General features: G+C 39.7%; 1 protein-coding gene across 1 annotated transcript in view; it reads right to left on the bottom strand.

Moving 5' to 3' along the window:
* pth2ra (parathyroid hormone 2 receptor a) overlaps positions 1-12,296 on the bottom strand; it is a 95,777-nt gene extending 83,481 nt beyond the window's left edge. The window contains exon 1 of the mRNA XM_050048833.1: positions 12,210-12,296. Coding sequence (XP_049904790.1) covers positions 12,210-12,296 — 87 coding nt within the window. The remainder of the gene's footprint in view (positions 1-12,209) is intronic.
* Positions 12,297-13,017: the final 721 nt, after the last annotated feature.

The following is a 13,017-nucleotide window of genomic DNA, read 5'->3' as shown; positions in this document are numbered from 1 at the left end:
TCTTTATCAACACTTTTCCCTGTTATCCCTTGTCTCTTTTCCCTGTTTATTTGGCTTAGCTATCAGTCAATATGCAGAGTCTATCCAATAGCTACTTTTACATTTAAAAAAATGTTTTCATCTTTGTCACCATGGATAATGTTTAGCTTTAAGCTAGATCAGGCCAGTTTGTTCATAATTGTTAGCAGTTAATGTTATTCTTACTTTCTTGTTCTTGAGTTTTTTCTTTCCTTTGTATATTATGAGTCTGCTCACTTCAGCCACTCATCCACAATTTGAATGGCATGCCATAATTATATAATGTAACTTCTATGTTGTGATATGCTTTGTTTTAGTGTGTGTGTTGCTCAGAATTGCCTAATTTTGCCTAAAATTGCCCGGCCCCGACCATTGCTGCGCAGCAGCTATAATTATGATTTTATCATTACTTGAAAGACATTCTAAAGCCTCCATTTGTTCTTTAGTCAAATTATTTACAGATTTTTCTCTTAGTGTGAAAAGTTTGTTCTCCTCATAACTCACTTTTTCATAGAAGGTATTCAAAGTGGGATTGAATGTATTTGGAATGAAGGTGGACTTAGGCTTGAATGGTGTTCTTATAGGATCTGTCTGGGTTTGGGAGCTTGAGGCTGCTTGACTAGGCTTAGTGTTATACCAAACTCTGAGCTGTAAATTGCGATAGAATTTGAATAAATCTATCTTAGTTTGAAACTCACTAGTTTTATTTGTAGGGACAAATGTCAGACCTTTAGATAAGACAGAAACTTGGCTGGTTGTGAGTGGATAACTGGAGATATTGATCACCTGTTCATTCTGGTTTTGCTCCTGGTGTGTCGGCTGTGGCTTAGGACTGATGATTTGCCTCTGCCTCGCCTGGTCTTGCGCCTTGTCGTCTTCTTATTCTTTTGTCTCTTTTGGGTCTTAATTCTAAAAATCTGTAGAAGAGGATTCACCAATCTCTGAATGGTCCTCATCGCTGCTTGGAAGTTGAAAAGAAACTGTTCTTCTTCTTTGTGGCTGGCTTGCATATCTGTTCCTCCAAGTGTAGACTTTATGTCTTCTTTGTAGTGTGACTGATCTCGCTTGATTAACTTCTTTTAGTTGTAGTGTTTCTAGCCCTTCTTTTATTTCTCTTTCAAAGGGAAGTTCATGTTCTTTAAATCTTGAAGATAGTTTCTCTTTTAGTACGGCAATCTCATTCTGTGTTTGGTGTTTCTGTTTCTTGGCTTCTTCAATGAGAAGCAGGATGAGGTCTAGGGAGCATTTATTCAAGATGACCTCCCATTTTTGTTTGAAGTCTGGTTCACCAACACAAAAGGATGGAAATTTTTTGATTCTCAACCCTCTTGAAACTTTGAAGAAGTTATCAAAACCCACGAGTTTTTGACTTGTGGTTAAACAAGACAGACAAGAGTTGACAGTAATGCTAGCTCATTTGACACTGGTCCTAAATACTAACAACAAACAATGCTAAAATGTGGATGTTTAAAGGGAATCATTTTATTATGTTCACCATCTTAGTTTATCATGTTAATGTCAAAATTTGCTAATTAGCATTTAAGTACAGCTGAGACGGATGAATGTCATTAGTTTTTGCTGGTATTTGGTCATAAGGTAAACCAAATTTTGGCCTGATGTTGGCACTAGAGGAAGGGTCAGGGATCAACAAAGTCTTTAGGATTCCTCATCTGGGGACCATCAATAGTTATTGGAAGATTACAGCACTGCACCTCAGGCTTATTTGGGAACTGAGTTATCTCCGTTATGTAAATTCTAAATGACCTCTTTATATTAATGATTATCTCTCATTTAAAGTCCCAGCAACAGCAAGATCCAAGTCTGTGCAACAGCATATCAGGGAATTGTAGTTAAAAAAAAAATTGAATCTGAATTTTCAAGATTTAAATTGATAGATTTATGAGATTAGAACTCCCGTATTCTTTGAGATTAAAGTCACAAATATATGAGGAAATAAACAGACAAATTGGTTGGGTTTTTTTTGTTTTTGTTTTTTTTTTTGGTTAAGGAACCAGTTTGCTTTACTTTGCAGGACTAACTCAATCTCAACACACCACCAACTTTTTTTTACGACACACTATTAAGATGTAATTACACATACTTTGTATCAAATTAGACCAAGATTATATTTGTTTATGTGAGATATTTATTGGAATTTATTGGGTTTTTATTTAAGAGTGTAAACACCTCTCCCGATTGTTATTACTCTCCTTGCACAGATCAGTAGGTGTGCGAGTCCTGGGGCAAGGAAAACAGCCAGAGGTGACTTTGACAGAGACCGATTTCAGTATTATTTATTTTTATGCTTTTTATTTTCCTTGTTTTCAACAGCATAACTATTGTTATATATCCAGAGCAGAATACCAAAATACAAACATTTGCATGTTGTGAAAACTAGTGTCAGACAGAAACATCAGTCAAAATGTAAGTACACACGCGCAATCATACAGATAGATGTATACATCAGTCACAGTTGTCTATAGCCAGTCTACATTGTAATTTGCTCTAAGAAATAATCAATTATGAAACATCACATAGTTTTAGTGTTTCATATATGTCAGAAATGGATGCCATGCCCTCTTAAATTGACCTGTAGAGCCACCCAGCCTACACCTTCTCCGAGTGTAAAAAACTCCTAAGATCACCAGCCCACTGGGCATGTGTGGGAGGTGCCTCCTGCTTCCACTTAGTATGTATAAGGCGTCTATCAATTAAGAAAGCAAAGGCAGTAGCATTTTAGTAGTGTCTAGGAAGAGATATGTTCTCTGGAACTACTCCATTAATGGGGAAGGGGTAAATTTGACTCCATAAACCACATAAGGGATCTGTCCCTCGATAAATCTTGGCTTACTTTTCTTTGGATAGATGAAGGCGGTGCAAGACCTTGAACTGTTGGCGGCCATGTCTGGCTCAAATTGAGGAGGAGTGAACTCTCTGAAGAATGGATTGCCAATCATGATCTGTGATTTGGAAGCCAAATCATCCTCCCACTGGCATCTATTAGTGGAGAAAGAGAGAATGTAGAGTTTGTAATGTAGTATATCTCTTTGATTATTCCCTTGTCGTGCACATTAATGTCTAGAATTTTATCTGAAGTTGTTTCATCTGGTAAATTGGGGAACTGGGGATACCTGCTTTGCATGAAATTTCTAATTTGTAAGTAAAGGAAGAAATGGGTCTGTGGAGTATTACACTTTTGGGTCAATTGAATAAACGAGGCAAATACATATCTACCATCTACATAAAAGTCCTTAAAATTATGTATACCATTACTGTTCCAAATCTCAAAGGCAGAATCTATCAAAGAGGGTGGAAACATATGATTGGCTTAAACTGGTGCCAGAATTGTAGGAAAAACAGCCTGCTAAACTCCTCCAGAACACAGATTGTCAGTAAATGAACAAAGGTGAGATGGGCCACTCTGAGGGTCGAATGTTTATGGCTTTGGCCCAGTCTCACCTTAAAGTTGATGAACTCGCTCAACATCATCCTGGCGCCAAGAGTGGTAAAGGTGTCAATTGGAAACCATCCAGATCCCAGTTTTCTGATTACCATCCTGGGAAAATCCAGTGTTTTGACAACTCAGCCAGATTAACTGCCAGACCAGGGTCATTAACTATGCTTTTAAGTTCACGGATCTGCTGATATCCCCGCAGCAGGGAGAGACTCCAACTCAACCACCACTGAAGGATCATCATCTGTATCATCCTCTCTTCCGTTTTGTCACATCTATGGGAGTCACCCCAGCTCTATCTTGCTCTCACCCTGGTGATGATGAGATAAGAAAACAGATGTGGGGGGGCATAAAGTCAGGATGAATTCCTGAGTAGTAGTATACATTTTTTTCATGTTCTAACATTGTAACTGTGCATAATCCTTGTTTTTTGTTGAATGATATTTTTCTTCACTCTTGTAGGTCGTAGTATGAGTGAGTTATAATTTCATGTGTTCATCCCTCATTTAACATGAAGTCATACTGCCATCCTGCGGCAATAGTTAAGAAAGGTTCCTGTAAAGCATCCCATATTATATTTCGAGTTAAGATATAGTTGGATTGATTAATCAACTTGTCTTTATTAATATGTGCTTTCTCATTTAGTATGTTGACGTAATGGCAGACTAGTTTGTAGTGTTTGTGCACGAAACATTTATACTTGTGTTCCGCTGACATATGCGCTATAATAATCGTATTAAATTCAATTTGATGTTAAGAGCCGATTTTGACCATGATGGGAAGAGTATGTGTCTATCGCGTGTAACATGTTAAAGTATATAATCTCTCAAAATAAAGTTCATTAAGTTTCCTCCGAAATAAAGAGTGTCGTTGATCCACCTTCATTATGAGATCCATTAATTCGGATAAACATTTCTGTTTTTGTTCATTACTAAACGAGCAGAATGAAATGATATGGCCCAGTTGAAAATGCCTTTAAACTTTCCCAAACAGTGCTATAGGTTACGTCCTGTGCCCTTGGACTCCTTCAAGCGGTCAGGACCCCAAGTGGGTCATATAGAAGGCCAGCAATGAATTGAGTGGGATTTCCTTTTTCCAGACCTTCAGGTACTCCTATGATGTGTGTTGCATCACCTTTCCTTGGTTTCCAGATCATCAGTTTTCACTTGCAGTTTTGTACAGTTACTGTTCAACTGTGCGTTTCATGTTTCCATAGCCTCCAAGCAAACATCCAGCTCATTTAGTCCTTCTTCGTGATCACGCAGTTTTTTGGTACATTCATATTTACGTATAAAAGTCGGGACCTTGCGGTTCATACGTCTACTCCATGACGCGCCCCCAGCGGTTGCCGACAGATTTCAGTTTAGCCTATAGCATGAGTCTTATGCTATACTCCTCCACTAACAAACATTTTGCTACTATTGAGCCATAAATCAATACACATTATTTGCTGGTTCACAGGCAACCAATGAGGGGGAACAGCCTAGAGTCCCTAATGCAAAACACCAGACTCAAGCAAACTACAAAACACAAACAATACATGCATTTGTTAAAATATGCAATATGTGTTTATTCACACAAACTTTATCATCTCAGAGAATGTCCAAGTTTTTAGCTCAGAAATGGACAACAGGTTTTTTATGGGAATATTACCCCCCTCTATCAGCTCTGTATGTTCAATGTATTTTTTTTTTTTTACCTACAATGGCCCTACTACACCATCATTTGTCTGCCTCTCTCCTTTCCTCCACACTTTTTTTGTAAATAAGGCTACTGATGTATATTCAAAAACGCACTACAGGGATGCACTGTGTGTTTTTCTTGTGTAGCATAAACAGACTACAACTGCATTTCATTGTGCAATACTGTTGTATAGGGCAATAAACTAAGCTGGAGAGCTATTACTGTGCCCTTTAATTGTGGGATACCTGCTAATGGACGGTGAGAGTGGTAAGTTTGCTTATTTTCTGAAGGAGCAATTATTTGAAGTAATGGAACAGTAAGTCCATGGATTTTATGTTTTATCCTCTGGTTTTCCAATCACTCTTTCATATCTCAGCAATCTAGTTTTGTACTTTTTTTTGCCATTTTTGTAAACATTTTACACACCACTGGTTGCTTATTAGTGTTCTAATATTCTACTAAATTTATTGCACTTATTTACTTCTTTTATTTAAAGCAGTAGTTATATTAGCAGCAGACCATAATTTATTTTTTTCTCTTTTACTGAGACCCATTCTGAGGTGTGAGCTACCTCATACCTAACACATGAGACTCACTTGTGGCCACAAATGAGAAGACTGCATGAAACATCCTGTGATGTTAGGTCAATTAACAGATTTAGTGTTAACAAAAGATATTTTTGTATTGAGAATCACATCCAAACATTGAAATAGTCTTGTAGGCACTGCCTCAAACTTTTTACCATATAATGATTTCAGACATTTTAATTCCATACATGCACTGAAAATTTGAATAAAGACATCATTATGGATTCATGCTCTCTCAGAACCTGTCAGCCTGTCGCGGAGAATGACATTTTATTTATAGTACCAAGTCAAGTTTACTGAACCTTGAAAAATTATATTTCTGACAGAACATTAAGCAGACCAATCAGGCATACTGAACACATTGCACAATATCTCACCATTGTTAGGGTGTGCATGCTTGGGGGGGGCATGAGTCAGAGTGGAAGAGGATGTTTTCTGAAGTGTCTGAGTGTGGATTATAATAAATGATGTCAACAGTGTCTCCATGAAAACTGGAACTGTTATAGCAGGAAGAAACACTATATCTATGGCAGCATATGTTTAGGATAGTGAAGTAAGCCACTGATGCTTTTGTATTCACCCTTGGTTTAGACTGAAAAGGTCAATGAGACAGGATGTTCTAAAGCCAATCACATTTGAGGCACATGAACTCCCCAGTCTCTGGAATCAAAGTCGTGTGCTCTGTACGCCCACCACTTCCGAGCATCCTCCTGTGGCTCCTGTGCATTACAAGAACGCAGCATATAATCAAATGGAAAAAAATGTTGCTGGCGAGCATAATCAAGGCAGCAACTACATTCTGTTAACAGCAATTCATTAGCTTTGTCTTCGCGGCACAGACATACATTTCTTAATTACCCTACAAGCCTATGTTGATGTTGACAAGCTGTCTCAGTTTATCAAAGATGATGAGGGGGCCACTTCCGACTCAGTTATTCGGATAATGACATTATAGAGAAGGAGGTGGTGTGCACAATGTTTTACATGTCTGTAAAAATAGCGAGTTGTTTACAGCTGATTGCATAATACCTTCAGTATTTTTCTATTGCGTAAACTCCAACACATTTTTCAGATGTGATGCCATAGTGGGATACGTTTCCCTATGTATTAGCTACTACCTTTTAGGATGAATCCTCTGACAATGCCCAGGTAAAACCAGGGCCAGGTACAATTTATGAACAGTAAGTTGGTCTCTATATTGTCTCAATCACTATTAAAGACACCCTCCAGGCCAGGTTTAAAACTCTGCATTAAAATGCTATTGTTATGCAATAGGCATGTTTCCTTTTCCTCACTTAGAATTCTAGGATTTGTTCATATGCAAATATTGAAATGCCTGCAAGCAAAACACAAATATCATGTCATAGATGCGGTGAAGGTGCGTGTTTCATGTCTGTTCAGATATGAGCAAGGAGTACATGTATTTTTAGAAGCATACTCTTTTTTTATCATATCATCAGAAAAATTAAATCAAACATGCATGTGTGCCTTCAGTTTGATCAAAAGAGGGAGCCTTTTATCAACACCACATCTGAAAGGATTCAAGGGGTTCAGAAAAAGATTACCATCTAAATCAGATGAGGTGAACATGCACATCACTATTTCAGAAAGCTGTGCAAATGCACACATAGTCCAATTTCACTCGCCAGTCAAAAGGAGGCAGCTACTGTCAGCAATGCACCTATGCGATGAAGAAATTAGTTGCGTAAAAAAAAAAGACTTGTTGCGGTCCAATAATGAGCAGCTGTCACAATTCAGAAGCTTCAGAATAAGTTTGTTAAAAATTTATAAAACCTTGACATTTGTGTCTTAGCACAAGGTGCCTTGGTAATGTTTGAAAAGAGGCTTCCAGCTCTCTTAGGATTAAGCACTTGACACAGCCTGTCACTCCAGGGGAAAGTTAATTTCCTGTTAACATAAACTCATCTGCTTAAAAAAACTAGAAAACCAACAATATTTGAATTAACCTTATCACTAGAGGTTTTCCCAAACTATTTGTTATTCTATTATTTGCAATTTCATGGCAGTACAATGTCCTTGCAGTGTTTTGTTTTGTTTTTTTTCCACAGTATCCCTTTAATTTAGTATTTTCAGTAGTTCTGGTGCCAAAGGCGCTGTCCATGTACTGATAATGCAGAAAAACTCTCCTGCCCTCAATTCAGAATGGTGATACAACACCAACAATTTTACATGTTACACTCTATTCTGAGCAACCCACAGGATCACTCACAGGTCAGTGATGAATAACACAATTCTGGTGACTCACTGGCTCATTGTACACTCTTTTAGGTACCTTCACCTTTTTGACGCAGCTCAAACACTCAAAATCAATCAAATTGCAATCTAATTATGTGAGAATAGTGTACTTAGATCTACTGTTAGGTTAGAATAAAACAATATTGACTTTAAATCTGGTGACACTACAGGATATGGTGTCACATCTGCAAAAAGGCAGAAAAACGACCAAAAACTTCCACAGGTCACTACTGCGTGGGAAATCACTTCAACAGCAGTGATACTAGCAGCATGTGGAAAGGCATGGGGGCTGTCACTGACTACAACAGCAAGTCTGTCTGCCCCAACAGTGATGATACACTGGACAACGAGCTTACAGAAGCTTACGGAAACAACATTACAAGTCTACAGGAATCCCGGCTGTGGAGGATGAACAGGTTCTCCCACTGTGAACACATGATGCACCAACATGTTCTCACTCCAAACTCATCAAATACAGCAGCTTTGTCAGTGGCAAACCATGATGCTCTAGGTACCCATCTAGCGTCAGTTTCGAATGTGTCAATTTCCACGTCAGCGTCCGCTCACTACATGCTACAGTGTCAAAATGAACTTCTGTCTTCACAGGAAACAAAGGTTTTGCCTCCAAAACTTACCTTGGTTTGGTTTGCTGCAGCCAGAATTCTGTTACTACCTGTCTTTTGGCAATAAATAAATAATTTCTTACAGTTAATGAAGACAAAACTGAAATCCGAGGTTACAAGTCTTGGCATGATCCTTGACTCAGATCTAAGCTTCAAGGCCCACATTAACAAGGTGACGTAAACATCATTTTGCCACCTCAGAAACACAGCCAAGGCGCGACCACTTCTAAATGAAAAAGATACTGAGAAATTTATTCCTGGCTTTATTTCAAGCCGCCTCGACTACTGTGACGCACTTCATACTGGCCTCCACTGAGAGGAACACCACTGAGAGACTTCAGCTCATTCAAAACTCTGCAGCTCGGCTATTAACCAAAACCAAGAGGAGAGAGCACATCAGACCAGTCTCAGCTGCTCTGCACTGGCGTCCTGTTACATTTAGGATTGATTTTTAAGTCCTCGTCCTTGTATACAAAGCCCTAAATAGGCTGGGACCGAGCCACATTGCTAACTCGCTGGTTAACTATTTGCCTCCAAGAACACTGCGATCATCTGCTGCTGGTTTACTGGAGGTTCCCAGCAACAGCCGGAAAGAAGATCAGGGATGCGGCCTTTGTCAGTTACGCCCCAAAGCTATGGAACACACCACCTATAGATATCAGGGAAGCTAGTTCGCTAATTTTTTCTTTTTTTAAAAAAAGCCAAAAACGCATCTGTTCACTTTAGCCTTAAACTAGCCATGACTTTCCTGATACAGGTCTGAAACACTTTATATTTACGCTTCACACTGCTGCAACTCTTTTAAAATCTTACTTGATTTTAGGATTTATAGTTTTACAAATCTATGATTTTATGAATCAGTTAATCCTTGTTTTAAACTGTTTTAAATGTCCATTTATATTAAATTGCCTTGCCTGTTTATGTCCATTATGTGTATTCTCATGTGAAGCACTCAGTGCTTACACTGCCCTTATTTTAAAGCACTTAATGCTAAATTTCTTGTATGAAAGGTGCTGTATAAATAAAGTTTATTGTTATTATTATTATTATTATTATTATTATTATTTTTATTATTAAAACTACGTAAGATTTAGACAAGAAAGCTACTTGGTTAGGTTGAAAAACATATGATTTGGGTTAAAACAACTGCGTTTGTTACAGTAACTTAACTAATATGTTATTTGACGACTATGCCACATAACATATGTCAATAACATGTTACATGGTTGAAAAAATCAAGTTGCTTTTTTGGTTTCACATGAGACACAAACACCAGTTTCCTGGGTGAAAGTTCAGTGTGTGTTTCCCTCCCGCCCACTCAGACTTTCTTGCTTTTTCTACTATGTTTAGTCGCAGATAGGATTACAAATTTGCCCAACAGCATGCTGATGTATTTACAAAAATCTTAAATCTGTCTCTGTCTCTGCCAACCGTAACAAAGTGCAACCTGAATGACTAATGTCCGGTCGCCCCTCACACCAGCAGTAATGATGTGCTTTGAAAGGCTGATCTTCTCCCTTATCAAAGCCATTACCCCTGCCTCACTGGACACAGTTTGCTGACAGAGCCAACAGATGCTCAGAGGACACCATCATTCTGGCTCTTCACACTGTTGTGACTCATCACTCTGCAACTGGAGTTTTCTGTCAGAGCACCCTCAGGTGGTGAGATTGGGCCCCCTACCTGTCCTCCACTACAGCTCTGCACACCAGCATACCACAGGGTCATGTACTGAGCCCCAGCTTCTACCTCCTCTTCACACAGGATTGTGTTCCTGCATTCACCACTAACACCATCATTTAATTTGCAGATGACACAACGGTGGACGAGCTGATCTCCAACAGCGATGAATCAGGCTACAGAGCGCAGGTACAGCGTCTGGTGAGCTGGTGCTAAAATAACAACCTGTCCCTTAATATATCAAAAGCCAAGGAGCTCATTATCAAATTTAGAAGTTCAGAGTGCGCTGCAGTCTACATTACCCACATTTCAGAGGACCTCACATGGTCAATTAACACCACCGTATTGGTTAGTAAACTGCAGCAACAGCTGTTTATTCCTGATGCTGACAAAAAGCTGCTCTGCCTCAACAGATGCTGGTGACTTTGTACTGCTGCACCAGAGAGTGTCTAAACATACAGCATCTCTGTTTTGTGTCTCAGTTGCACAGCAGCATAAAGGAAAGCTCTTCAGCGGGTCGCCTCCAGAGCTCAGAAGATCAGTGGGACACGGCTTCGAGCCCTGGAGGACATCTACATCAAATCCTGCCTCAGAAAAACTACCAGCATCTGTATGAACTCCACACAGCCATGCCACCATCTGTTTGAACTCCTTCCATCTGGCAGACGCTTTAAAGCCCTCTATGCCTGCACCTCCAGACCAAAAAATAACTTTTTTCCCTGGAGCCAAACAGCACTGTTATCAGTCCATTAGGTGCCCCCTATAACCTGCCAAACTGCTCCGACAATGTGTGGCACAAATGAGTTTTTTACAACACTGGTACTGCATTGTAAGTTCTGTTTGCACTGTTTTGCTTTTGTTGCTATTTGCACTATTTAAAAACTGTTCTTTTTCTTTACCTTATTTAGTAATGCTTTGTAATGGAGATGCAGGGTGAATCTCGCTGCACTTGTACAGTGACAATAAAAAAATATTCTATTCCATACGATTCCCTCAAGGGGTCCTGGGGGTTCTCAGAAAAATGGGGATGAGTTTATTTTCACAATTTATTTTAGTATAACTGAGCCCAATGTGAGCAAGAATCAAAGAGTGACTATACCCATCACAGGTTTCACTTCCCCCGTGCATATCTCCTCAACTGTCCCTCACAACTAATAGCCAAAACCTGTTCAGATGGAAGTCCCCGAAGCAAAATCTTATTAAAAAGGGGACCGTGACCTAATATGCATCAGTCCAGCGATCTTTGACACAAATAAGGTTGAGAACCACAGATATAGATTATCATCAGATGCTGTAAAGCATGTAATGTGAGGCACTGAGTGAGGCAAATACGCAATCATTGTTACTGATACAACTCCTTAAATCAGGAACAAAAAGCTCCTGAAAAGTGAAGCTTGTTATAAACGCAGACTGTCTGCAGTGCCAGTGTTGCATTGATTTTGTGATAGTCACTAAAAAAAGATCAGCCATGGAACAGAGAGACAAATGTTGGTTGGATATCAACAGGTCAGAGTGTTACAGAGCAGCAGACAAACTGAACTAAACGTTGTAAAGGCTGACAGGTTGTGTCTCTGTGCCTTTTGTATCCAGACAGTAAATACCTCAGCAACACTGAGATCATGGGGAGATACAGAGAAGATGGACAGCATGCTTTATTTCATACAAAAATAAGTGTTCTGTGCAGCTTGGCTGTTGTGTCTGTATACTCGGGGGTAAAACTGAGCCACGTTGCTGCATATTATATTCATGTGCGAGTCACAGCTATTCTGACTGACTATTCCTCAAAGTAATAATGCTTAAATTGCGGCAGTAACAGGCTGAAGAGGGGGTTGTTATAATGCAATCTATGTAAAAACGTGCAAAACGTGATGCTGAAAAACAAAAAACAAGTGGATACATGTTAATTACCTGTGCGTCAACTGAAGTCCAGCACAAGAAAAAGTTTGAGACTAATATCCAAATGAACAAGTTCATAGTTCGTAGGTCTGCCTTCATCTCCTGCAGCGTAAAAATATATGAACTATACGTTCATGTGAGTTCAAGCAGCTTTACGCATGAGATAAACATCCCCGCTGTAGCCGGCGCATCATTGAGTAGAAGAGCTTCACATCATGAGAAAGTTTCATTCCAAGTTGTGGTCCAAAACTGAGTTGCCCAGCGTAGTGAGAAGGATGTGACAGTACACCTCATCAGATCATAAATTCCCCGATGATTTCCTACTCGGGTTCTCCTCTGGCACACTCAGAGGGATTCCCAGGAGTGAGTACCGTGACATCGCAGCCCCTGCGGAGAAGGAGACCCGGGCGCACGCTGGCACCGGAGATTTCAGTCGGAGATGTGGCGTGAGCTCGAGACGAGCGCGAGGAGAAGAAAAGTAAGCCTCTTGTCACAAGTGTCATTATGGAAACCCTTATCTGCCATGCACCCCCCCCCCCTCAGCCTGTGCGCACTCTCCACCAAACTGTTGGACGGTGCGTAAGCGCTGCCTATGCCTTGAACGAGTCACCACCACCACGTGACTTGTGATTAAGATATTCTCTCCCCTCGCACATCTTGGCACGCGCAATTTGTGAAAGGGACAGGGAGGGCAGCAGCGTCTCTGACGCACAGACATATTTTCTATACCGTCAATTGAAGTGTTTTTACCTGTTCTTTTAATTATATCTCTCTTTTTCCAATATGTGTTTATAAACTTGTACTTACCACGACAATAAAA

The sequence above is a fragment of the Epinephelus moara genome, chromosome 7 (genome assembly GCF_006386435.1).
Source record: "Epinephelus moara isolate mb chromosome 7, YSFRI_EMoa_1.0, whole genome shotgun sequence".
Classification (NCBI taxonomy): domain Eukaryota; kingdom Metazoa; phylum Chordata; class Actinopteri; order Perciformes; family Serranidae; genus Epinephelus; species Epinephelus moara.
Note: the sequence above shows the minus strand (reverse complement) of the source record. Positions and strands in the feature narration are given on the sequence as shown.